At 44.4% G+C, this 26,910-nt stretch overlaps 1 protein-coding gene across 6 annotated transcripts in view; it reads left to right on the plus strand.

The window, feature by feature from the left end:
* The window catches only part of KANK1 (KN motif and ankyrin repeat domains 1), a 205,978-nt gene that overhangs the window by 152,139 nt on the left and 26,929 nt on the right, over positions 1–26,910 (plus strand). For 3 of the 6 annotated variants that reach the window (XM_076008654.1, XM_076008656.1, XM_076008658.1), the window contains one exon: positions 23,937–26,588. In XM_076008654.1, the coding sequence (XP_075864769.1) occupies positions 23,937–26,588 (2,652 nt within the window). Of the gene's footprint in view, positions 1–24; positions 1,380–4,528; positions 4,615–21,767; positions 22,071–23,936; positions 26,589–26,910 lie in introns of those variants that run through there. The other 3 variants (XM_076008653.1, XM_076008652.1, XM_076008657.1) reach the window with 3 other exon arrangements.

The following is a 26,910-nucleotide window of genomic DNA, read 5'->3' on the forward strand; positions in this document are numbered from 1 at the left end:
TAGCGTTAGCCCAGAGGTAGAGGGTGAGCTGATCAGAAACGGGGGCTGCTTTAATTCAGGGGTGCCTTCCATGACTTTCCAGGGGCTCCTGATTGGATTTGCACAAGGATTAAAATGCATGTTCTTATTTGTGCTTCGTATTCTCCCATGAGTAGTGTGTTCAGGACCATTAGAAGAGCTACGAGGGTAAAACAAGCAGCCTAACATAAAAACACAGGTTAGAGTTAGAGAGGGATCTTTCCCATTTCGGTTGTCTAGCCTCTCTTCCCTGCTCTCAGATGTCAAAACACACAACTTGCTGAGCTCACGCTGTTAGTTAATGGCTAAGCCAGAAGTTAGACATGGAGAGTATTTTTCCTTTGTTCAAGTATTTATTATGTTGACACTTAAAGTCAGAAGTGTGGTATCTCTGAAGTTCTGATTAAACAGATCAAGGGAAAAGTATGTATTTTAGAAAACTACATAAAACCTCAAAAAGTAGAGTGGTTAAAAATAAAATGTCCTTCCTGATGGGAGTTATGTTGATAAGTTATTTTTTTTTCTTAGTGTGAATTATTCCATCAAGCCAAATCAATAAACATATTCTAATTCCTTATATTTATTTATTGCAGTTTCATCCTAGTATGAGGTGTGTGTTTAATAACTGGATTTAATTATGCATTTCAACTCTCAGTGAAACTTAAGTTGCTAGTCTATTGAAGGCTAATTTCACACTGAAGTTTATAAATGAGATAATGCATTTTTTAATAGTGGTGGTATTTGAGAAGATAATCTTTTTTAGGTAAGAAGTAGTTACATTTGGATTTCATAACTGCTAAAATGCTAGGAGACCCCGAGTTTCAGAGTCTTGCCTGTTTGGTTAATCAGAACCCCAGAATTCATCCAGCCCCAGAGAGGTTTTGAAGAGTCTCCCTCCCTTGTCGGGGCTTGCTTGCTTTCACAAACTCTCAGGCTTCAGTTGTAACCTGTAGCCAGCTTCACCTTATAAGCTGTCTTGCTCCAAACCTTGAACGAGTCATAATGGGTTAAGCATCAGGTTTCAGACAGGCGATTAGCTCTCCAGCTAAGCGGAGGAAGGATGATTTATCTTCCAGGGAGTACCTGCCTATTTGGGTGTAGGAAGGAGAGAGTCTGGGCTCTTGTTGTTCCCAGCTGCTGGGCAGGGAACCCTTTGGTTGGAGACATCTGTCGAGATGCTCTGTAGGTGCCAACAAGAAAGAAAAAAACACAAACACCCAAAAGGGAGATTCGCTATGTTAAGAACTTGAGCTGTTGCTGTTACTCTAAGAGACTGGGTAGTCAGTGAAAGGATTAAAACAGCCCTTCCTACAAGGATTTGGATATTCTGTGCTCTGCTCTTCCTCGGCAGACTTCCCATTGTGAGTATTGGCATTTATTTCTGATTATGCACTTCCCCTCTTTCTTGAATGACTTGGGTGAGCTGGCTGAGCCCATCAGAAGTACAGCTCATTTGCTTCCTTTTCCAGGGTTTGCCTTCTTCCTGTGTCCGGGATAATTTCAGTTCATCTCCTTTGTGCAGTTTCTGAGAAAGATTTGTAAGCGCTTGGAGGAAAATGAGTGACTAAAGCTCACAGCTTCTGTTTTTGGCTCCTTTTCTATAAAAGGTTGTTTGATTTGATCTGGCATGAAAAATATTAGCATAGTTTTCAAGTTCACAGAAACAATAAATTCTTGCTCTTTTCTGACAAAATTTTTAAAAATTGCATTGAGTAGACTTCTATAATAAAAACCTTAAAGAAGACCAACTAGAAAGTCAGATTTTATAAGATTCATTCAAACAATTGTAGAAATTCTAAGTCAAAAAAAAAAAAAGATAATTTTCTATTTTCCTTTCTTGGCTTCTCTGTTGGATATTTTTGGAGTGAGCCTTAACTGATTTACTCATTTCCATATGCTTTAGGAAAAATATGTTCATGTTTTAGAGGCCAAGCCTGGTTCTGCTTCTGGACTGCAATTCATTATGAATCCTGAAAACAGGAGAAGTTTTTATAATGTAGCCCATTTATACATATAGTGTTAGTGATCTCAGCTAATAGGTCTATACAGACAAGTGATCTCACCACTTAAAAATAAGTATGTTGCTATTTTGAGGATTTTAAAAATATATACACTGACTAGATTTCTTATCCTAGTAGTTCTTAGAGCAAGCCACAGCTGAAATGCAGGTTAAATAATATTCTGTGATATTCATTAGGTTTTACCAATCAACAGATAGACAAAACAGAACTAGGCTGGGCACCACGGTGGCTCACACCTGTAATTCTAGCACTCTGGGAGGCTGAGGTGGGAGGATCGCTTGAGGTCAGGAGTTCAAGACCAGCCTGAGCAAGAGTGAGACCCCATCTCTACTAAAAATAGAAATTAGCCGGGCAACTAAAAAATATATAGAAAAAAATCAGCTGGCGTGGTTGGTGCACGCCTATAGTCCCAGCTACTCGGGAGGCGGAGGCAGAAGAATTGCTTGAGCTCAGGAGTTTGAGGTTGCTGTGAGCTAGGCTGACGCCATGGCACTCTAGCATCGGCGACACAGACTCTATCTCAAAAAAAAAAAGAGAAAAACAGAACTATAGACATAAGGAAGGGCTATGCAAAGGGACAAATTGTTGGATTCTTGGGATTTGTTCTTATTTTGAAAGTTAAATCTTTGTACTCTTATCCCTTCTTGTTTGTGGCAAACCATATTTAACTGATCCCCTGACATTTTCCCAGCTGGATCAGAGACTGTAGACTTGTTACAGTGTCACTGTATAAACCTTTATTTAAAGGAGGCAGTACTAGAGTCACTGTATGGAAGCAGTTTGCTTCTAATAGTCATGAGTACTAATTTTATTTTGGTTCCTTTTTTGTGATTTTATTTAATTGGAAAAGTTTTCTCTACGAGGGATCTTTTGTATTTTGGACATGATCTCTGTTTGGTGGAGTCAAAAGTCGGTCACATGTCTTGAATTTAGTCTCACAATATTTGGTTTAGTTGGTAAATCCCATCAGCTTTGCAAATAATTTTGTGAAAACATTGATTCAGCTCATCCTGCCAAATGTCCCCATCCCCGCCCACTTATCTGAGTGCCTTTTCCTCTCACATCAACCGTCCATTAGGCCAAGGCATCGTAAGTGCTTCTGTACTGCAGGTTCATTTGCCAGTCTCCTGGAGGAAAGTGGCGAGAATATTCCAAACTGGAAATATAAGAGAGAGAGAGAAAGGTTCTTTCCAGTGATTTATAAGCCTAGTGCTTAATATCTTTAAAGCCCTAGTCATATACATCAACTCTTTCTTATAACTAGAGCTAGGAAAAGTTCTCTCTTTCTCTGCTGTCAGTATCCCGGTCATCCAAGTCCATATGCCTACTAGGGTACAGCTGATTTATTGCTTTTCCTCAGCATTTTAGACTGATTGACTGGGATGCTTTATTCAGATCAGGGATGCACCATGGAAATGTTTTTTGGGGGCACTCCATTTGGCATGTTCCCCTCCAGCTGTGAGGACAAAGACCCATTTGTCTTCCGGGCCCTGGCAGAGGAGGCAGAAGTACCTGCTGGGCTTAGGCAGCATGTGCCCTAACCAGTGCTCCACCTCTCCAAGTGGTGAATCAGTCTGACGATGTGATGTGCTGATTTTTTTTTAACACACTAGGGTGGAGACTTGGTAGCCTGTAGGCTGGTGGGGGAGGAGGGATCGTTTGCATGTCAAACCATTCCAACAATGCTGCTTACAGGAAAAAATTGCAAAACACCAAAGCCCTGTGCCACCAGATTTTTCCATTAGCACCACACTTTACACGGCGTCCAAATCTGCCGCAGGGACAGCTGTTTGGCAACGTTGAGGGGAAACGGCAGCATCACATCCTGGGCTCCAGCGTGGCTGCGTACCTATCAGCCTGCCCGTCACACACACAGGCCGGAAGGGCGCTAGGACGTTATATGGGCACTAGGAAAACTGCAGCTGGAATTCACAGCACCTCACTCAGGATGCTGATTTTAAATGAAGAAACTTGAGGCAGGACATCTTCCAGAAAGGTAAAGGGGTTTAGGATGGGGGCTTTCCCCCTGGGGTATAATTCTTTGGTGTCGTGTCCCCTGGACACTTTGATGATGAGAAAGTATACTTTCTAAATAGTGAGTGTGGTTTGGGGACTACTAGGAGGAATGATAAAAAATTCAGTAGAAATTCTTCAGTGATTTCATTCATTCAGTTTCTCACTTTAAAATGACTGCTCAGAGGTTTATTTGGCACAAGGGCAGCCATTCCCCTCCTATGTGTGATGGACCAGCCCAGAGGGCCTGTGCAAGTTGGTTTGTCTTTGCCCCATTCTCACTGCGTTGTGATTTTGTTTACTTCAGGATGGCTGGCAGGATCATTGAGCTTTTTATATTCTTTTATTATTTTTCTGTATCCCAGACATTTTCATTTTCACAGACTTTGATCTCTAATTATTCCTTTCTCCTAACTCTGAATCTTTATTTTGGGTCTCATTTTGACAGAATTTGTGGGCTATTTCTGTCTCTTCAGTTCTGGTGCCTGCAAAAATCATGAAGGACCCGCCCAGCCCCCAATGGCTTCCAGCAGTCAGAGACCAGCTGTGTCCAGAGAGTTGTGTGAGAAGTAGGGGCCTGTGCTCCACCCCAGCTGTGGTTCCTGGTCCCACCCCTCCCTGCTCCCCAGTTAGTGCTTCGCTCAGAGCACTGTGCTCTTCGCCTAGATGTCTTTCCCGTGTCTGACAATACAAGCTTTTCCTATCCTTCAAGTCCTGCTACCTCTCTTACCTCTCCCAGCAAGTGTTCTCAGATGCTCCCAACAGGAATTCATCTCTTCCTCTATTCCTAGAAATTGTGTTTCTATTAAAGAGTTGCCAACACTTGCTTTTAATTAAGAGTTATGGTGGTGTGCCTCACTAATCTGTAAACTTGAAGGTTTTAATTGGCAAGAATCATGTCCTCTTCTTTGTATGCCCATCATGCCTTGCTTAGTAGTCTTTGTAGAGTCAGCAGATTCAGCGTTCAACCAAGAAAAGTTTGCAGAGCACCTGCTTTGTGCTGGCATGGCACAGAGCAGAGAGCAGGCCAGGCGCCTGCTTGAGGATTTGGGGGATCGAGCCCTGCCAGTGGCCAGTCTGATATTGCTGTATTGTTTTCCCGTTCCCCTATAGTTGCCAGTTGATTGATCTGTTAATCATGTCTGAAGGTTCACCTGGGTATTTTTCCAGAGTGAGCAGATGGCTTTCACTACGTCACATACACACTCCTGTGTTCTGCCTCCTCGTGGACGTTATAGTACCTGCTTTCTGTCCATCACTTGCTCTAAGGCAGCCTTAAAAATGTATTGGCTATTAAATGCCTTGGCTTCTAAAAAGAGGTAACCAGGTATAACTTGGCTGTCCAAGGGGAGAGGGAGGGTTATTATCAGAGTCCCTTTAGAATATTCTGGCTGCCATGGCCTTTCCTTGCTCCTTTTGATGCTTGTCAGCAACTCTACCAGAGAGAGAGCAGGTGGAGCTCCAGTCTGCTATTATCTGGTCCAGATTGGTGGGCTGGTTGACACTGTGGATAGGAACCCGGGTTAGTGACCTCCAGGTGCCTGGCCAGCAGGCTGCCTGCCGCCTTTCCTGCTGTTTTCTCTAGAAGGTCTCTGAAGACCTATCACCTCCTTCAGATGTGGGGAAATAAACAGTCCTTATTATTCTTTATTTACAGCCTTTGTAGAGTCTTTGTGCTAATCTAATTTACGTTCTCAATTCCCTTATTTACTTTTGTGGCCTCCCAGTTCTTTGTCATTTGTGCTCTTTTAAATGTTGATTTCAAATCTTGGATGAAAATATATTGCCAGACGGTCTCCTCTTTAAACGTGATAAAGGTCGTAACCGTGGGGCAAGCCAAACTGCAGAGAAAGCCCAACGTGCAGAAACTCAGCGTGACTCCAATTTTAGGCATTTACATGTGTTTGGCAAAGTGCATTTTGTTGAGTAAAGAATAATGAAGGCCAGAGGGTTTTTCTTGTCTTTTAAGACTGGACCATTCGATAGAGTCCTCTTCCTAAATGCTCCTGACAAGAGTCACTCACCTCCCTGGAGCACACCCTCCTTCTATGGAATTTGGGGTGGCTTCTCCTTTGAAAATCTCCCCTTTTGTTAAGTCCTCTCCCAACACCCAGCATGGTACACACCCAACAGGAGGAGGTAGAGCAGAGCAGGAGCCTTTACCCAACTTGTCCTTTTTAATCCCATTAAGTCCTGTCACCACCCCCGTGCCTAAGCCTCAGAGGGAAGGGGTGCATAAAAGCAGCATGAATAAGATATCTGAACTCTTTAGGGCTTGGGGGGAGTGTCCAGTGTAGCAGAAACAACCCAGGCCCTCACAGAGGGATAGCAGAGCATCCTGCTTTTCCGTCTGTCTCTTTTAAGACAAATACCCATAGGTAGCGTTTTTCACAAGGTAAGTCTAAGTGAGAGAAAAATGGAGGGAGGCACGCGAGGGTGGTGTTTTGATCTTGTTATTTTATTTTTTTAAATAAGGGCTACAGAAGAGAGTGTACCTAGTTTATGGCTTTTCCGCACAATGTAGTATTAAGTTAGCAGCAGAATAAGCAGTGGCAGTAGAATAGCAGGTGCTTATGGATGACATCAGCTGCATCTGTGAAATGCCAAAATAATCACACCTGCCTTGGTGCAGGGTTGTTGTGGAGATTAAATGAGTTGATGTCTGCGTAAAGCCCTTGGAACAGTGCAGTCCAGATGAATTGTGCAGAGGAGGTGGTGGGGGTAGAGGTGAGGGAGGGGGAGGGAGGCTGTCATAAGGCTGATAACCCAGGTGCATTTGTAGCTGGGAGACTGGAAGGGTGTTAGGAAATCAATAACAGGAGGAACACATCTGGGGAGGAAGGTAAATTCACTGCCTGCCAGGAAACATGCATCTTGAGATGTCCACAGTGTGAGTCAGGTTAACCACTCACTACTTAATTTAACTTTTTGGTTTTTTTTTTGTTGTTGTTGTTGTTGTTGTTGTTTTTTGAGACAGTGTCTCGCTTTGTTGCCCAGGCTAGAGTGAGTGCCGTGGCGTCAGCCTAGCTCACAGCAACCTCAAACTCCTGGGTTCAAACAATCCTTCTGCCTCAGCCTCCCGAGTAGCTGGGACTACAGGCATGTGCCACCATGCCCGGCTAATTTTTTCTATATATATTAGTTGGCCAATTAATTTCTTTCTATTTTATAGTAGAGACGGGGTCTCACTCTTGCTCAGGCTGGTTTCGAACTCCTGACCTTGAGCAATCCGCCCGCCTCGGCCTCCCAGAGAGCTAGGATTACAGGCGTGAGCCACCGCGCCCGGCCAACTTTTTGGTTTTATCTCTAGTCCAGAGACCCTAGTCTAGGGTGCAGGCCCAGGTGGGGTGGGGAGGAGTCTTGCTGCAGTAATCCTGTTAAGCATCAGAACTGTGGTTCCAGATTGCAGTCCCAAAGTTCTGAAGCCACCAGCTCGGGGACAAAGACTGCCAGTGTGCCCTCAGCCTGGCATCACAGAAGTCTTCTGTCTCTAGCAGGTTTCCCTTCTCACTGGGAGTTCCCTTTTCTGGCTAAATCCCCACCTATTGGAGTAAAAAGCCTTGAGTACCTCCTCTTCCTCTTCCCACATCTTGTTTGGCTTCTTTGTATGTACATTAAGAGAGAGTAAAGGCAGATAGGTGTGTCTGTCTCTACAGTGGGAACCTTCATGACTGATGGTTTCCAGGCAGAAGGAGCTCATATTTTCAATTGTTTCCCTTCCCAACCTTTGCCATCCTCTGATAAAGAACTAGACACTTTTTTGCATACAACGAGTTTTTCTGCTGGACCTCACATTCACAGAAGCTACAGGCAAACACCCACAGGATCAGATACAAGCTACTCTAGCAAAATAATTACCTCCAATTGCTTTATGTACTAAGCTGTATTCTTATCAGAACATAATATTTATGAATAAAAAGTTAGCAGAATCTTTTTTTTAAGATGAAGAAACACCACATTCAGATGCTTTTCCTCAGTTTAATTCTTAAGAACAAGTCTTTTGATATGTATTCTTAGTTTGGAATATAACAATGTGACTAAATAATACCAGAATTTTTTTTCAGAAGTAGAAGAAAATTTCTCTGTCAAAAGCAAATGATAAAACAAGCTCAAGGGAATATTTAGGGTGGTGGATGTGTTTTAAGACCGGGTAGTGGCTGCATATCTGTCTGCACTTACTAACATTCACCAAACTGTACACTTACTAAAATTCATCAAACTGCACACTTAAAAATGGGTACATTTTGTGGTATGTAAAGTAGCTCAAATTTCTTTTTTTTTCTTTTTTTAAATAAAAGGCAGATACTTATTTTCTCACAGTTCTGGGGGTCTGAGATCGGAGAGCCAGCATGGTTGATTTCCAGTGAGGGCTCTCTTTCTGGCTTGCAGACAGCTTCCTTCTCACTGTGTCTTCCCATGGTCTATACATTTCTTTTTTAAGTCCTAAAGAAAAAGGAAAAAATTAGGCCTAACTCAGATCTCTTATGTCTGGAGGTATTGTTGGGTAAAGTAACGTGGCATTATTTGGACCTGATATTTCAAAGTATCTGGCACTTGATTAGCTTTGTTCTTAGTCTGTTATTTCTCTTTGAATCCATTTATTCACATATTTGGGTTTATTTATAAACCTATGGGTTTAAACGTGGTGTAAAACAAACCGGAGTGAGTGCCACCATCTTAAAAAGTTTAATCTTTGTAGCTTCACACAGAAAAATGTCTGTCTGGCACATAATCGCTTCTGAGGCGTCCTGCCCGCAGGTGTGGTCACCTGCAGGAGGGGCGGAGGCGGAGGTGGACACAGCGAGGTCGGGCGGGTGCGGGCACCAAGCAAGCCGGTCAAACTGGGCAAATCTAGTGGATTCTTGTAATACTGTGCCTCCCTCCACGCAGCTGTCCCCTGTGAGTTTTACAAAGCAGGATATTTAGAGTCACCCCTAATCTTTGCTGATCTGTTTTATTGTTTAGAAACTGGCTTTGCTTGTCTGCCCTATGATAGAATTCAGCAAGTCTTGTTCCACCAGAGCCACCTGTACCTAGTGGAGGTAGCCACTGATGAAGAAGGAATTTAAAAGAAACTCCTTTTGTTTTTTTTGAGGTGATGAATTTAAACCATTAGAGGGAGATATATCATTTTTACTAACTTTCTGAAACAAAAACAAAAGGTCTCTCAGAGATGTTATCACCCCAAAAAATAGAATGCACTTGTCTGGGAACCAATTCTGCATTTTTGAAGGTCACATGGTCTAATTTGGATAACATGTCTAAGGGAACGATGGGGCAGGGGGTGGATGTCACTGGAGAAAGGCTGGGATCTGTGGTTTACCAGTGTGAGTGTTTTTAGCCTTCAGATTGCACGTTGCATCAAATGAGAAGAAACCAAGAAAAGGAACCACTGGCCTCTAGCCCAGCCTGGGTTCGGCCTGAGAGTGAATCATTTCCTTCGCAAGCCAGCTGCCGCGCTAGAGCTCAGACCCTAACAGAGAGCCTTTCTTAGCACTGTAGGCTTGCGGGGAGAGGCATAAGTCAGCTGGAAGAATAAAGAAACATTTGCTGCCTTTCTGTCTAATTTCTCCCTAGAATTAACAGGTTTACAGCTGCATTTCTAGGCCTGCATTTCACGTGTCTAAAGAGTATGAAGATAGTTTGTCTGAACAATTAGAAGGGGGATGGGAGAGGTCTGTCTTCTCTTCTTTTTCTGTTGTTAAGATCCTTGCTGGCGATTTCGTTAGTGGGTAATTTTTGCTGTCTCACTGACGCCGAGAGACCTGGAATTAAACCCCATGGCCAGCAGGCTGTTAGTTGGTCAGGAAATTCCAAATGGGTATAAATAAGTTCTCTACAACAGCTCCTGGGCTCTTTGCCTGCGAATGCATGGAGTCCCTTTAATGCCGAGGGAAGTGTGCCTGAGACCTGGCTTCCTGCTGGCTGAAAATCACAGTTATTTTGTTTCTGGGTGGGTAAGTAGGAATTGCCCAAAAAAGAAAGCGAGAGGAGAGCATGACATTTGGGTGGGGGTTGGTGAAATAGAAACCCAAGCTCTGTATGTTATGAAAAATATTTATTTGCTTTTATTACAAGCTGGGAAGGATAACTCAGTACTTGATGTTTTGGTTCAGTGAAAACTTCACCTTTGGCTGTGCCTTTAATATAAAGATGTCATTGCTGTAGGACGGGAAGGTTGTATGTATATGCTAAGGTTTGAGGTTTTAAGTTTATGGTTTACTTAAATTCCAAAATTCCCCTTTCTGTTGCTAAATCTCTCTTTGGTCATTTGTTTCCAGGTCTGTTTTTCTAATAGGGAGTCACTCACTGTGCATTGAAGCTGGTTTTTTTTTTTTTCCCTTATATAAACACTATAAAACAAAATAAAGACTGGGATTCGTACAAATACTGTACAAATTCATACAAATACTGTAGCTTTCCTTCACCACCACCCCTCAAAACTGTACTGTTTTGTTAGAAAAGCCCATTCAATTCCAGAGTCTTAGCTTGTGCTCCTTTCGGGCTTTTCACAAAATTACCCTTTGAACTGGCCCATTTCCTATTTACACTTAGAGCAGCATGTTATTTTTGCAGAAAGTTTGGAAAACAGCAATTAGTTCCCAAGTTTGTTCTCTCCCGTGCATGCATGATGGATTTGGGCCATATTTCAGCAGGAATTCTTCATATTAGACAGTGGGCGTTAGAGAGCACCGTGGCCTGGGTTGGTAAAAAGCAGGGACTGCGGTGCCCGGGGCATCGTGGCTATTTCGAGACAGAGTTGCTGCACCTTGTGGTTGGCGCTGAACACTGGAGGAGAGAGCCACTGTGTAAACCGCAAGGTCTCTGCTACTGTCATGTGCCTCCCTAACACAATGTGCCCTTTATTAAGACAGAGGCCATTCCACCCCATTCCCAGGAGCAGTAACCCTTTCTGCTTTCTTCCTCCTCACCCTGCGCTGTGCCCAGAGTAGAACTGACCATACAGCTGAAGGGACACTGCATTTGGGGATCGCCGAGTCCTGCCAGTTATGATGCAACGGGAATGGTGCTGGCGATGGCACGTGCAGAGAGCTGGGCCACCCGCCCTGTGTGCCTGCGCTCACCTGGTCTGACACCTGCTGCGACTGATTTTTCCTCACTGGATCACATGGCGTGCCATGGCGTAAAGTGTTGTGTCAAGTATAGTCAACAGTTAGTCATGGTCTGGAAGCAACCTTGGAAATCACAGAGTCCAGTGAACTCCTCATCGTAGGAATATGGATCTTGTCACTGCATGGCGCTGCTCCAGGCCTCTGCTGCCATTGCTTGTCTGTGAACTAGGAGACAATTGTAGCTCCTGTTCTTGTTTCACAAAAACAAAACCGTACCTTCCCCCAACTTAGGCTGGCCGTTCCGGGTGACCACCACGGAGGTGCTCTGGGCGGCTCCAAAGCACGGTCCGTGCACGGAGCGTGGACGAGTCTCTGCTCTGAGCGCGTCAGGAGAGGCAGGGAGGACAGTGCTCAGAAACATCAGTGCTCACCTTTGTCCTCTTATGATGGGAAGGAAATATTTTTAACTTGGCCATAGTATACCTTTCAAAAGTTGAGGGGTGTTTGTCTACTTTTGCTTTTGTTTCGTTTTATGTCCTTCCTGCGTATAACTGATGCAGGACCGGGCTCCCCCGTACCTGACTGGCAAGCGCCATTCTGCCGGGGCCCCGGTGCACACCTACCCATGCACATCCCCTGCAGGGCTCTGCTGGCATCTCCCGCGTCCACGCTAGGAAGCAGAAACCAACGTAGACCCCAAGAATTTAGCAAGCCTACTTGATCTTGAACAAGTAGCATGAACACCTCAAACCCTGACTTCATGGGAGTGGGGCGCAGGGGAGAGGGGACAAGTACTGGACTGTCTCTGGGGTGCCCGGGATGTGTGTTTTGCCAAACAGCAGAGGGTGGTCCAGTAATCCCAGTGGTAATGGTAGACACATTGTTCTTCATGCCCACAACACCATGGTGATGCAGGTACTTTTATTTTCCTGACTGTGCAGTTGGAGTATAATCTAACTTTCCAACAGTGGAAAGCAGCAGAACCAGGATTCACACACAGGCAGTTTGGCCTGAGAGAGCCTGCTTTAAATCACTACATCTCTTCCTCCACCATACTTACTCGCGAGTAGATGCCTGGATGTGGAGTTTTTCATTTCAACAGACATGAAGCATGCCGTGTCCCAAGCACCATGCTGGGGCACTGGAGGATACAAAAATAAGTACTGCTTGACTTCTGCCTCTCCAAAACACAGCCTGGTGGGGCAGGCAGACAGGTAGGCATGTGCCTGCTAACCATAATATGAGTCAGTATACACAGGCAAAGTGTTTTAGGAAAATGGAGGGAAGAAAGTGACAGTTCTTCCCGGGACAGAGCAGTTGGGAGTAAGCAAGGCTTTACAAAGGATGAAATTTGGGTTGGGCCTCCAAGATGGAACAGTACGGAGAACAGCGTGCTGGTAGAGGGAACAGAATGAGCAAAGGTAGGTAGGCTTCAAAGTTGCTCAGTATGTTGAGGGCCAGGGTGAGGAGAAACGTGGGAGCTGCTGGATTGGGGCTAAATTGTTGAAGATATTTAATGCCACAGAAAGGAACTTTTAGTCATTCTTCATAATGGAGCTCCTGGCACATCGCTCTGCAAAAAATAATAATTGAGAAGCTGTACAAGTTTCCAGGAATATGTTAAATAAATACAAAAGTTCTCAAAGAATATGTAATACAGAAAAGCAAAGACATCTGTCCCTGAAAACAGGCTGCTTCATTTGCAGCATGAGCAACAGCAGAGTCTTGGCTGTGCTCCCTGGTGACTTGCCTGTGCACCCTAAAGACATCAAAGCACAGGGGAAGGAAGGAAGGAAGAGGAGAGAGAGAAGAAGAGAGGGAGAGAAGACTTAAAATAATTTCAAGCTTACAGAAAATTTGTAAAAGAACTCTCATCGCTTCTACATCCAGATTTGGATTCTCCAGTGGTTAACATTTTACCACATTTGCTCTATTTGCGTGTGTGTGTGTGTGTGTGTGTGTGTGTGTAGACATGCAATTATTATGTCTCTTTAGTTTCTTGCAGTCTGAAAGAGTTCTCATTCTTTCCTCTTTTTCATGACCTTAAAAGTTTCAAAGGCCAGGCACAGTAGCACACACCTGTGATCTCAGCACTTTGGAATACTGAGGCAGGAGGATCACTTGAGCCCAAGAGTTCAAGACCAGCCTGGGCAACAAAGTGAGACCCCACCTCTACAAAAAATAAAAATAATTTAGTTGGACATGGTGGTGTGCACCTGTAGTCCCAGCTACTTGGGAAGCTGAGGCAGGAGGATCTCTTGAGCCCAGGATTTCGTGGCTGCAGTGAGCTATGATCACTCCACTGCACTCCATCCTGGGCAACAGAGCTAGAGCCTGTTTCAAATAAGTAAATAAATAAATAAACAGCTAGATTAAAAGAAAATAAGAACGGAGAGACCTTTTGTTCTGTAGGGTGTGTTTCAAGCGGGATCCGTCAGTGACTCCAGACTCCAGCCTTCCTGGCAGGACGCTGCAGAAGTGATGCTCTGCTCTCCTCAGTGCATTGTACAGGGCACGCGACATCAACTTCAGTCACCTTTCAGGGTGGTTATTTGTCTGCTTTCTCACCACAGAGTCACCATTTTTTCCTTTGTGATTGATGTTATCTTATGGTGAGGTATTTTGAGACCACACCAATATCCTAATCTTCGGTAGGAAATCTTCACCCACCAGCATTAGCATCCAGTGGTGATTCTTGCCTGAATCGGCCACTGTTAGAACATTTGCTACATGGTGAGTTTTCCATAATTCCTTGTGTATTTATTAGTTGGCACTCTAGTGTATGTATTAACTATAGCACAATGGACCTCACAGATACCTAGTTTATTCACTGGATTGTAATTTGTTACTATTATTAATTACATTATTTTGATGCTCAAATTATCCCAGTTCTGGCCAGTGGGGGTCAAAAGAGTTTCTGAGTCAAATAGACCCCTGACACTGGCTAACGTGATGTGTGTTGACAATTGGGAATAATAACTAGTGGGCAGAGGGTATGTTACCTGATTTCTAGATGCTGTAGGGACCTCAGGCAGTATGGGCCACCTATAGCAGGACTCTTGGCAGGCAAGCAGACAGTAACAGGCAGGTGCCTCTAGAGGTAAGCTAACCCAAAATATACCTTGCTGGAGACCACCTAGTGGGTAGTTTGAATTTTCTGAGTGTATGCTTAAGTACCCCCAGAACTCTGTCTTCTGCCTTTAAATTTGCCTGTTGGCTAAGTCATGCTCCAGGTCCGCATGGGTAGAGAAGCCATGAAGGGTTGGAAACAGTGTGCTGTCCACTTTTCTCAGCCGAGTCCACAAAGATGCGTGCTGGCTGCCAGGGTCACTGTTGTCTTTGCTTCACAGACATGTTCAGTCCTTGCTATTCCCATCCTAGAGTTTAAAATATGGAGCAAGCCTACATTCTGCATCTCCCCATCTCAATCACAGCCAGGGTTCCCTACAGTGTCCTCTCTTCTTCCTTCCTGCCATTGCTTATGCCACATCTGTTCTTCCCAGATTAGATTTATCATACTTTAATGACCTTCAGAGAAGGAAATCCCATAATTTTTCTCTGCAGTGAATAATCCATTGGTTTAAAGAAAAATATTTTCTTTTTTAATAACAGAGTGGGGTAACAGATAAACCCCTGGAAGACAAGTCCAGAGACCTGATCCTGGTCTCTAGCCCAGAGTAGCTGAAATTTGTCAGACCTTCTCAGTTTCCTCCTAAATATTAGGGGTTTGGGGGGCAGGGTATAGGTCACAGGCAAGCTAGCCCAAATGCAGGCAGTGTCTTAAGTTCTGGTAGTTTAATACCATGGCCAGCATTTATTATCTAATTGAGGAGATAAAATTCACACAGCAAAGGAATTTGTGATACCTAGAAAAAAATTCATGGGGACTTGACTTGAACATTCCATGGAAAACCTAATAGAGGATGCTGAAGAGAATTTTAATACATACTCCAGCATCTACCCGGAGCAAATCTTTTTAAAATGCGAATCTGATCATTTCATTCCCTTGTTTAAAACCCTTCAGTAGCTTACCAGTGCACTTACGATGACCCAAAAATATGACCTGCGGGGTCCTGGAGGATTGGGGCTTAGTCCCCTCTCTGCCCCACTATAGGCTTTGCAGAATCCCCTTTTCAGTTCTTAAAAGTGGCATGTTTTGCATATGCTATTTCCTCTGCCTCAGATTTCTCCCATTCCTCACGCACTGCCCAGTGGACTTCTTAAATACTGCTCCTTTGAAGAACACTCCCTACCCACAGCCCAGGTGGGGTCCCTGCTCTGTCCTTGCATAATGCCTGTATTTTACTCACAGCTCTTATTACAGTTGTTATATACTTGTGTGGCCACTTCTCTGTCTCCTCCTCTAGTTCATCAGTGCCACCCAGACAGGCTCTTTTGCTTAGCGGCTGGCAGTGTTTGGCCCATGATAGGCACTTAATAAATATTTGCTGAATGAGTGAGTAAATCCATCTTTCAGTATAACAACTGCATCTTCCTTAAGGCAGCATTCTCCTTGCAGGTGAACTTGGAATACAGAGCTGGTTTGGAAAGGGATATTGATGGGAGACGATGGAAGATGTAGGGATGGTGTGGAGGTTAACATCTGTGGGGACGGTAAAAAACGTAGAGATGAGATCAGCTGCGAGAGGAAATCTAAAGATTTAGGGGGAGGAGCCAAAAGGAATTATGAAGAGTTAGGTATATAAGAAGCAACACCATATTATAATTAAGCCATATAAATAAACCAAGCCTGTAAAATTGCAATTATGCTATATATGATGTGTCAGTTGGCCTAGTATTACGAACTTCTGGCATACAATTTTGCTTTCTTTAATGTTATATTATTAATATTTTATTTGCATGAAGTGGTTGGGTAGCAATTTAAAACAGCTATAACCTGAGGAGGCATTGGTGAAATTGAGACGGAATGTACGAACTCCATAGGAAGAGAGATTCAGGAATCTTGGAACAAAGCCTAACACTTCATAGGTGCCCATCATTTGAGTGGGTGGGTGGGTGGATGGATGGATGGATGGATGGATGGATGGATGGATGGATGGATGGATGGATGGATGGATTTTATCTGAGAGGGAAAAGAGCAGGTTTAAAAATGACTCTCTGAGCTGGGGGAGGGGTGAGTATGCACCTGTAGGTCCAGCTACTTGGGAGGCTGAAGAGAGCGGATCACTCGAGCCCAGGAGTTCAGGACCAGCTTGAAAAATATAGTGAGACCCTGTTTCAGTCTCCCCGCCACCCCCCCCTCTTTCTCTCTCTCTTTTTCCCTCTCTTCCTCCCTCTCTCCTCCTTCCTCTCTCTCATAAATTCAAGAGCAAGAGACATTCTGTTGTACATTCTTTTAAAACAGAATTAGGAACACTTAGGTTGCTATCCTTTTCACTGGGTGTTCTCTAACAAACGGTGTTCCGCACATAGCTTTGTGTGGGGAGGGAAGCTGCTTGGGCCTAAAAGAGCTTAACGCTAACAGTGTCATCAGGAGATACTTCCTGCTAAACACGTTCAGAGGGACGCTGTGCCACTTTGCCGTCGTCTTTATACCACTATTCCATTCCTGGGAAAGTTGATTTGCTAACTCAATTACTTTCATACTCTGAGTAATTAGCTTCATGAGAACTTGCCTCTCCACCTGAATTCCTCCTACTGGTTTTGTTTCCTGCTGACGTGGAATCTTCTTGACGGCCTCGAACAGCAGGATGCTTGCACTCTGCTGCTTTCAAATGTGGGAATCTGTGATAATTGCATGCTTCTCTCGACTGACTCAGCTCTTTAGGCAAAATCTTCATGCTTCGTGTGAGAAGGGACAATACGTTAATGGGAAGTAGCAACTCGCTTTCAACGGTCAGGTAGCGTATCTGGTGAAGAAAAACACACACAGCGTGTGAGAGCCATGGCATGGGGCGTAATTATTTTTCATGGCGCCATCAGTCAGTAATTGGGCCCAGAGTGTGCAGCAGTGAAACCAGAACAAAGAAGTCAGTGTGTCCTAATTAATAAAGTAATAATATAAAAGTCTAGTCCATTTAAAAGTCCACCAGGACACATTATTTCAGTGTGTCCTGAAATAAGTAAAAAAGTACCTCCAGTGCTTTCTTACTTACGTTAAAGAATGGCTTATTGTGGTAGAGTATATAGAAAAGTATTGAGTACTTTCTTCCTCAAAAGTGGCATGTTTATCACCCTGCTGCTGGCACACAGTGTTATGGCCCCACTAAGGAAATGAAAGACTTGAAGACCACAGCTTATAGAGCCAAAATCTCAATTGCTATATGTGAATTTTTTGCTCTACTCACTGTCTCCAGCATAGGCTTTCTCATCCTCTGCTCTGCTGACATTTTGGGCTGGAGATTTCTTTGTTGGGGGAGAGAGGGGCTGTCCTGTGCATTGTCACATGTTTAGCAGCAACCCTGGCTTCTGTTCTACTGGATGCCAATAGCATCCCTCTACCCCTTAGTGACAACCATAAATGTCTCCAGACATTGCCAGATGTCCCTGGGGGACAAAATCACACCCCCACCCCCCAGTTAGTACTCTCAGATTAATTTCCTATGATTAAATCTTCCAATTCTTGGTAAGTACATTAATTTTTATGTTTTCCTAAACCAAGTATTATTTATAGGGCAGCAAGTTTGGTTTCACTATAAAGTTAAAATCCTGTAGTACTCTATGAATCTAGATGAAATGATTTTTTTGAAATATTTGTATCTCCATTTCACTTGATTAATGCAGAAGAAGTGCAAGGAAATTTCACATCGTTCTTCAGGCCATAAACTGGGCCCCTCTCACAAGCACTAAGTTTTACAGGAGATAAATATATAAGTCAAGAGTCAAATTACAATCAGATTGTTGATTTCACCTTCTCTTTGAACACATGGGAATTTGGTCTGGACTTGCAGAGTTGTCTGTAATTGATGCTGTCACATCGGTGCTTGGTTACCCCAAATTGCGGACTGTACAGACTGGGTTGGGAGAGGGAGGAGATAAAAGGACTCTGTGACCCTTGGCGTCTGCTCCCAGTAGGTCAGGTCAGAAAAGATGTCAACGTAAGAAGTGGTATAGCCCACCATTAGGCCATCCACTTACCTACACACACTGGTATAAATTCTGGCAATGCCACCTCTTATGTAGCTCTTTGCCTTGCCTTGCCTTGCATTGCATTTCATTTCATTATTATTTTTCCTCCCATGCACCCCCATCCCCACTAGCCTTTGAGCCCTGTGAGATCAGAGATTTTGTCTCTTTTGTTGTGTGTCCCCAGCTCCTAGAATGGTGCTTGGTAAATAGTAAGTGTAGATAGGTAGAAAGAAAATAAGACAGATAGAAAGTAGGCAGGGAGATATGTCTTCATATGCCCTTATTACCAATATTGATTATATAAGTTGAACATACAAATAAATTTTCCATCTGGTCCACACTTCACATTTGGTATTATGACATTTTAATTGGTCACTTTGAATTTAAATCTCTTTCCCTACTTCAGTCTCATACATGCAATTGTCAAGACTGTCTTTGTTCACATCCTTTAGCCCCTAGCGTAAGGGAACAAAACTGCCCTGTTCTGGACCCTGAGACTAGTGGCCTCTCCTGTCCTCATCACCTTCCCCTTGTCTCACCTTCCCTTTCCTTCATCTGCACCAACTGCGCTGCGCTGGCCCTTCTCTACCACCTTTTTCTCTGTCATCATGTACCTTGTTTTCAGAACTCATCTCCTGGTTAACTACATTCTCTTTTGATCACTTGTTCACATACTTGTCCTACTGTCTTGGTGATAATATGCCTTTGTAACAGATCTCAATTAGTGTTATGTTTAGGGTGTTTGCCAATCATCTCCCAGCTAGACTATATCTCATTTCTTATAAATTCTTTCTCCTACTTTTTTCACTAAATAGGACCATTTTCTGTACCCAATTAAGCTTTCAATAGATGTTATATAATGAGGGCAGAGGGTGCCAGGAGCAGTCTCCACCACTGGATTTCCAGACATTCAGAAAATTATTATAAACACCAGAGACAGCCCTGCAATTCCAGAATATTTAGTTGGAAGCTGCTACTTTCAGGATTCCATTTGCAGATAAAGCCGGTGGATTTTTGGCTGTGTGAAAGCAGGCATAGTTCTGTTAGTCCAAAAAGGCCTCTTAGGAGTCTCTTTATAACCCACTTAGATTTTTTTAAATTGTTGTTTTTATATATACTTAATCTTAAATTTACCAATTTTTTTGTAATAAAAAGTTTTAGTGTAATATTAAAAGATCTGGTCTTAATTGGGACAGGAAGGTGGGGAGAGAAACTGCCATATCTATTATTAATAGAATTCCGTTTAGCTCCAGCTGGGTGCAGTGGCGTGTGCCTGTAGTTCCTGCTCTCAAGAGGCTGAGACAGGATGACTGCTTGAAACCCGGAGTTGAAGACCAGACTGGACAACATAGTAAAACCCTATCTCAAAAAAAAATCAGTTTAGCTCCAAGGTAACTGAGACCCAAAACAAACAATAGGTAAAGAAAAATAGAAGTTTACTTCTCTTTCACTTAAAAGTATAGCTGTAGACTCTCCAGGAATATTATAGTAACTCTGATCCACAAAGTCCTTTGAGACCCAGATTCCTTCTAGTACATTGTTCCTTCATCCCCAGGTATGAGCTCATGGGCCTAGGTAGCAGCTAGTGTTCCGGTCATCACATCTGTATTCCAGGCAGCAGGATGGAGGAAAGAAAAAAGAAAGTAGATCAAAGAACTATTTCTGTGTCTTTCTTTTAAGGGAAGTTTCTGGAGGTTATTACCTGACATTTCTGCTTATGGCGATAAAGTAGGCTGAAGAAATATAGACTTTATATTTGCCCATCTAAAAATAAGGAGTGCTATTAGCGTGGAAGAATGGAATAATGCACACTAAGGAAGATCTAGTCTTTGCCATGGGTACCCTAATTCATGCCCCTCCCAAATGAACTTTCTCAGAGTTTATTTCAATACATTCCTTTTGCTTTCCAAACAGTTACTACTTGTAATATTTTTAAAAAGATAAATACTGATGATAAAATTTATAATATGTAAAGAACAAAATAAAAGTCACCCATAACTTATAACCTAAAGATAACTACTGAAAGAGCATCATGTAAGAAAGGTCCTTAACACTAATACTTAACAAACAACTTATGTCTTCAGAGCACTGAGATGTTTTTCAAAGTTTACCTTATACTGTATATTCAATTATTTATTCCTTCAGTAAACATTTTAAAACATCTGCTTTGTTCTCAGCATCTTGATGACTGATGTGTGGTTGGCAGAGGCCAGCAATGAGGGAAATTTTAAAAATTAAATTTGAGGCCGGGTGTGGTGGCTCACGCCTGTAATCCTAGTACTCTGGGAGGCCGAGGAGGGCGGATTGCTCGAGGTCAGGAGTTCAAAAGCAGCCTGAGCAAGAGCGAGACCCCGTCTCTACTATAAATAGAAAGAAATTAATTGGCCAACTAATATATATATAGAAAAAATTAGCCAGGCATGGTTGGCGCATGCCTGTAGTCCCAGCTACTTGGGAGGCTGAGGCAGGAAGATCGCTTGAGCCCAGGAGTTTGAGGTTGCTGTGAGCTAGGCTGACACCGCGGCACTCACTCTAGCCTGGGCAACAAAGCGAGAAGCTGTCTCAAAAAAAAAAAAAAAAAAAAAGGTGGTACTCTCAGGATGCACAGAGAGACAAAACAAAAAAGTAGCTTTGTCTTGATAAAGTTGGGAAATAAATTAGGGACCTGTAAGTGCCTTATTTATGTTATTATATGATATAAAGGTACACTGGAAAGCAGGAGATAAAATAATAACATTGAAAATTTTCATTTAATTGTAGAATAATTTGTACCATGAACAGTTATCTGTAAAAATGATACCTTGAGAACATTTCTCACTTTTTTTGTTGCTGGAGAAGGAAATTGGAATTATAAGTTTGTTAGGTAGCCTGGTTTTGGCAGTATTAGGAAATAATCAAGCCCAAACATGGTTAAATTCTAACCTTTCTTGATTCCCAGAGATAGAAGTCCAAAGTTCACTTGGGGATAATTCAGTGTGACCCATGCCTTTTGTGCTGTCTTTAAGTTGAACTTCAGAAATAACTAAAGATGGGCCAGTCAACTTGTGCTAAAGAGGGCTGTGTTTTGTTGTGTTCTGAGTCCTGACATTGAATCAGTTCATCTTTCCTACTGAAAATGCTTAAGTGGGAAAAGTAGCTATGTTAAGAAATGCACAGAAAAAACCTAGGAGTTATGCCCAAATATTAACATTTGCCATTACATGGTGAGATATTTTTTTTTCTTCTTTAAATGGTCTGTATATGATTTTTTTTTTACAAGCATATACTAGTTTTGTAACTGGATAAAGGGCTTTTTTTTCCAAAAGAAACTTTCATCCGCGGCAAAGACTCAGCTGAGATGAATGTTAAAGGCTAGCCGCCTGTCGCTGGCTGTGAGGAGAGTCCTGCGGGGGACTCTGGGGACAGTGGGGCCGATTGTGCGTCCACACTTGCTCAGGTGACTGAGGGCTGAGGCCGCTTCGTTTCCACAGGAGAACACAGACTCTTTCATGCAGAAGTGACTGGTATAGGAAAGACAGAGCCTTTCTGTTGGCGATGCTTAAATTGCTGGCTTTATTTTTACTCCTGGCAAAACCGGAGTGAAGGGCGCATTTTCAAACGATCCCGGTTTCCTGTTTAAGAAAACAGGGAATGCCGAGCAGCTGAGTGTGCTCGCGCCCGGGCGGCGTCTCCCAAGCCGGAGGGAGACTTCATTGGTGAAGAGTCGGCCTATGGTGTTCGCGCGTGGCCCGGCTAAGTTTACACAAATGTTGGAACTCTTTTCCTTATGGGGTGAGGATCGAGGACGTCGGAGGCAGGGCCGGAGCTGGGGCGCGGGGCGGCGGCGCGGGCGCCGGCGGGGAGCGCGGGCCACAGGGTGAGCGCAGGGGCCGGAGGGGACGCGCGCCCCGGGGTGGGTGGCTGGGTGTCTGAATTCCCCATGGGGCGGGGAGGAGGGCTGTGGCCTCTCTACTCCCCTCCAGCAACCCGGCAGGGTCGAGGGACCTTTGGTTTGCAATCCTCGGCTCTGATGAACGTCCCAGGTCGGCAAGCTCTGCCTGCCTGCCTGCCTCCCTCACAGCCAGCCTGCAGTTTCTCTTTGCTGAAGGAATTTCAGACGGTCGGTCCTGCAAACAGGTCGGGCTGCATATTTTGAGTGAGCTTGTTCTCCATGTAGAGTTGAAAGTTAAAAAGCAAAGAAAGAGAAGGAAAGACACTCTGTTCGCAAGAGCACAAGTTTCCAGCACCAGCGCTCTCCTTCGGCCCTCCCATTCTTAGGCTTAGAAAATAGTTGCTGCTGAGCGCTAGAATTCATTTCCCACGTTTTAGAATGGAAATCTATTACCTGTATTCTAACAGCTGGAACAATTTGATATTCTAAAAATCAGGTCAAAAAGAATACATGCTCTTATGTCTCTACTTGGCAAACCTACATTTTGTGCTTTCTTTTCCAAAATATTTCAGAAGCAAGCGGGCAGATGGAGGTGAAAGGGTTATTCAGAGTGTCAGATGTAAATGCTCTGCGGTGTTGGGGTTGGGAGGGCAGAGAGCAAGCCGGGTTTGCTGGAAGTTACTTCAACCTTGACAGCAGTCAGGTGGGTTTCTATACCCAAGACAGGGCAGGGGTGCACATGCCTGTGGGTCCCTTCCATGACTGTAAAGATGCAGAACTTATTAGTACGGCTGTAGGAAAACATATTACTTTATCCTACAATTTAAATAAACAAAGACGGGCTTGCTTTTAAATTTAAAACACACAGCTCAGGTCAGCAGCAAGGTCTGTGCTTTGAAAGGTTCTTGTGTTTCTTTTTTTGAATGTTTAGCCAGAAGTAGCGTTTGCTCAGTGCCACATGACCCAGTGGTTGGAGTATAGGGTTTGCTCCTATTTTCATTCTCCTTTGCATCTCTTTGTATTCATCACAAATACAAAACAAGGTATTCCCAGGACAGTGAATGTTCTGTCCAAAAGAAGTCGCGGTGGAGAGACTTTCCCTCTAGTTGGGAGAGGGTTTTGTTTTATTTTTAAATGGGGAGAGAAATTGAGAAGTGGAAGACACGAAATAGAGTTGCAGTCTCCTCTGAGTGTGTTCTTGTACCCTTGCTGCCAGAGTTATTCACTCAGCATCCCATGCCCCAACTTTCTCAGCAGGGGAGGTGCCAAGGCAGACTGTGATCTTGTGGATCGAGGCACTGCAGCTTTCTTGGCCACCATGTAGAATGGCAGCCCAGTCTGTAAAAAAAAAAGCAGCAGGGAGGGAACTCACCTCCCAGGCCACCTGGTTCTGCTGCTGACTTAGTCTGTTAGTCTGCTGCTGACTTATTTTGTGTCTCAGGTAACACGTTATAAAATAGGAATCTTAATGTCTGCTGTGTATACTTCGAGACACTGTAGAACACAAATGATCTACTTGGCAATGCTTTCAAGTCTTGTTTCATGCTTTCTTTTAAAAAGAAAGTACTTAGTAAGGATTTACTAGGTGTTTGGCTCTTTAAAATCATTATTTCACTACATTCATTTAAGCCTATGAGTTGAAATTTCCATTTTTACTGAGGTGGAAACTGAAGTTCAGAGATGTTTATTAACTTACTCTCCTAGCTGTTAGGTTGTAGACTCAGGGTTAGAACATAGGTCTGTCAATTTTTAAAATCAAACCACCTTGCTGCACTGCAACATACACAAATGTTAGTTTTTACCATTATGTGTATTACATGCCATTATAATATTCTCTTCTCTCTGTCTTAGGTAAAGCAGATGACATTTTGAATGGAGACCGTGACAAAGAACAGAAAGACCCTTATTTTGTAGAGACACCCTATGGTTATCAACTAGACTTAGATTTCCTTAAATACGTGGATGACATACAGAAGGGGAACACCATCAAGAAACTTAACATCCAGAAGAGGAGGAAGCCATCTGTGCCATGCCCAGAACCCAGGGCCGCACCTGGTGTATGGACTTCCACGGAATCCCTCTCATCTTCCAATAGTGATGACAATAGGCAGCAGTGTCCCAACTTCCTTCTAGCCAGAAGCCAAGTTACATCAACTCCAGTTCCAAGGCCACCTGCCCCTCTGGAGACCTCACCCCCTTTTCTTACCATCCCAGAAAATCGACAGCTGCCACCTCCCTCACCACAACTCCCAAAGCACAATCTTCATGTCACCAAGACACTGATGGAGACCCGAAGAAGACTGGAACAGGAGAGAGTCACCATGCAGATGACACCGGGTGAGTTCAGAAGGCCCAGGCTGGCCAGTTTTGGAGGCATGGGCTCCACGAGCTCCCTCTCCTCCTTTATGGGTTCTGGAAACCACAATCCTGCCATGCACCAGCTTCAGAATGGATACCACGGTAATGGTGATTATGGTGGCTATGCCCCGGCTGCTGCCACCACGTCCTCCATGGGGAGCTCCATCCGCCACAGTCCCCTGAGCTCGGGGATCTCCACCCCAGTGACTAATGTGAGCCCCATGCACCTGCAGCACATCCGCGAGCAGATGGCCATCGCCCTGAAACGCCTGAAGGAGCTTGAGGAGCAGGTGCGAACCATCCCTGTGCTCCAGGTGAAGATCTCAGTCTTGCAAGAGGAGAAAAGGCAGTTGGCCTCCCAGCTGAAAAACCAAAGGGCTGCATCACAGAATGATATCTGTGGCATGAGGAAGCGGTCTTACAGTGCAGGGAATGCCTCGCAGCTGGAACCGCCCTCCCGGGCCCGGAGAAGCAGCGGGGAATTGTACATTGACTACGAGGAAGAAGAAATTGAGAGCGTAGAGCAGAGCACGCAGAGGATAAAGGAGTTCCGACAGCTCACTGCGGACATGCAGGCCCTGGAGCAGAAGATCCAGGACAGCAGCTGTGAGGCCTCCGCAGAGCTCAGGGAGAATGGAGAGTGCCGGTCTGTGGCTGTGGGTGCCGAGGAGGACATGAATGACATTGTTGTATACCACAGAAGCTCCAGGTCCTGTAAGGATGCAGCCGTGGGGACAGTCATTGAAACGAGGAATTATGGGGTCAGTGTGACAGAGGCCATGCTCGGAGTGACTACTGAAGCTGACAAAGAAATTGAGCTGCAACAGCAGACCATAGAAGCCTTAAAGGAAAAGATCTACCGCCTGGAAGTACAGCTTAAAGAAACCACCCACGACCGGGAGATGACTAAATTAAAACAAGAACTTCAGGCTGCTGGATCGAGGAAAAAAGTTGACAAAGCCATGATGGCCCAGCCGCTTGTTTTCAGCAAGCTGGTGGAGGCAGTGGTGCAGACCCGAGACCAAATGGTTGGCAGTCACGTGGATGTGGTGGACACGTGTGTCGGGACCTCTGTGCAAACCAATAGTGTAGGCGTCTCCTGCCGGCCTCAGTGTAAGGAGAAAGTCTCGGGGCCCGAGCTGCCCATGAATCGGTGGATTGTTAAGGAGAGGGTAGAAATGCATGACCGTTGTACCGGGAGGTCTGTGGACTGGTGTGACAAGAGTGTGGGTGTGGAAGTCAGCGTCTGTGAAACAGGCAGCAACACAGAGGAGTCTGTGAATGACCTGACACTCCTCAAGACGAACTTGAATCTCAAAGAAGTGCGATCTATCGGTTGTGGAGATTGTTCTGTTGACGTGACTGTCTGCTCTCCAAAGGAGTGCACCTCCCGGAGCGTGAACACTGAGGCTGTTGGCCAGGTGGAAGCTGCTGTCATGGCAGTGCCTCATACCACCAGCCAGCACACCAGTACGGTTTTGGAACAGGTGAACCAGTCCACCAACACCGAGATGGCCACCCTCGTAGAATCTTGCACCAACACTTCCCTAAGCTCTCTGGACAAGCAGACCAGCACCTACACCGTGGAGATGCGGACGGTGGCTGTAGGAGAAGGTCGAGTCAAGGACATCAACTCCTCCACCAAGATGCGGTCCATTGGTGTTGGAACACTGCTTACTGGCAATGCTGGGTTTGACAGGCCATCAGCTGTGAAGACCAAAGAGTCAGGCGTGGGGCAGATAAATGTTAACGACAACTATCTGGTTGGTCTGAAAATGAGGACCATAGCTTGTGGGCCTCCGCAGTTGGCTGTGGGGCCACCAGCCAGCAGGAGGAGCGTGGGTGTTGGGGATGAGCCCGTAGGGGAGGTCCTGGAGAACCCCCCAGCCCAGGCTCCATCTGGGATGACTGGCTTGGATCACTACATTGAACGTATCCAGAAACTGTTGGCAGAGCAGCAAACACTGCTGGCTGAGAACTATAGTGAACTGGCAGAAGCTTTTGGGGAGCCTCACTCCCAGATTGGCTCCCTCAATTCACAGCTCATCAGCACCCTGTCATCCATCAACTCTGTCATGAAGTCTGCAAGTGCCGAAGAGCTGAGGAACCCTGACCTCCAGAAAGCCAATCTGGGTAAAATCACAGGTAGGTGGTACTCTGGGACCTGGGAATGAGGAAGGGTGGGAAAGGATATCTTTCCAGGAGGTAAGGATTTTTTTAACTGCTAGAACCAGTTTTTGGAGAAAATGGAGAAAGCTTTAGATTGGTAATAGGTAGAATGAAAGCCAAGAATCAAAATCCATAAGTAATTCTGCTGGTTCTCATTATCTGGTAGCTTCACTGGCCTCTGGCTGAGAACTAATGATAAAAGTAAACTAGTGTTGACTAGGTTAGAAGTTGTCTTCTGGGGTTGCTAGTTTTATATGATGCCTTATTCTTTGTCTTCTAGTTAATTACTTATTTTTAA

Source organism: Microcebus murinus, chromosome 12, assembly GCF_040939455.1.
Source record: "Microcebus murinus isolate Inina chromosome 12, M.murinus_Inina_mat1.0, whole genome shotgun sequence".
NCBI classification, from domain to species: Eukaryota; Metazoa; Chordata; class Mammalia; order Primates; family Cheirogaleidae; genus Microcebus; species Microcebus murinus.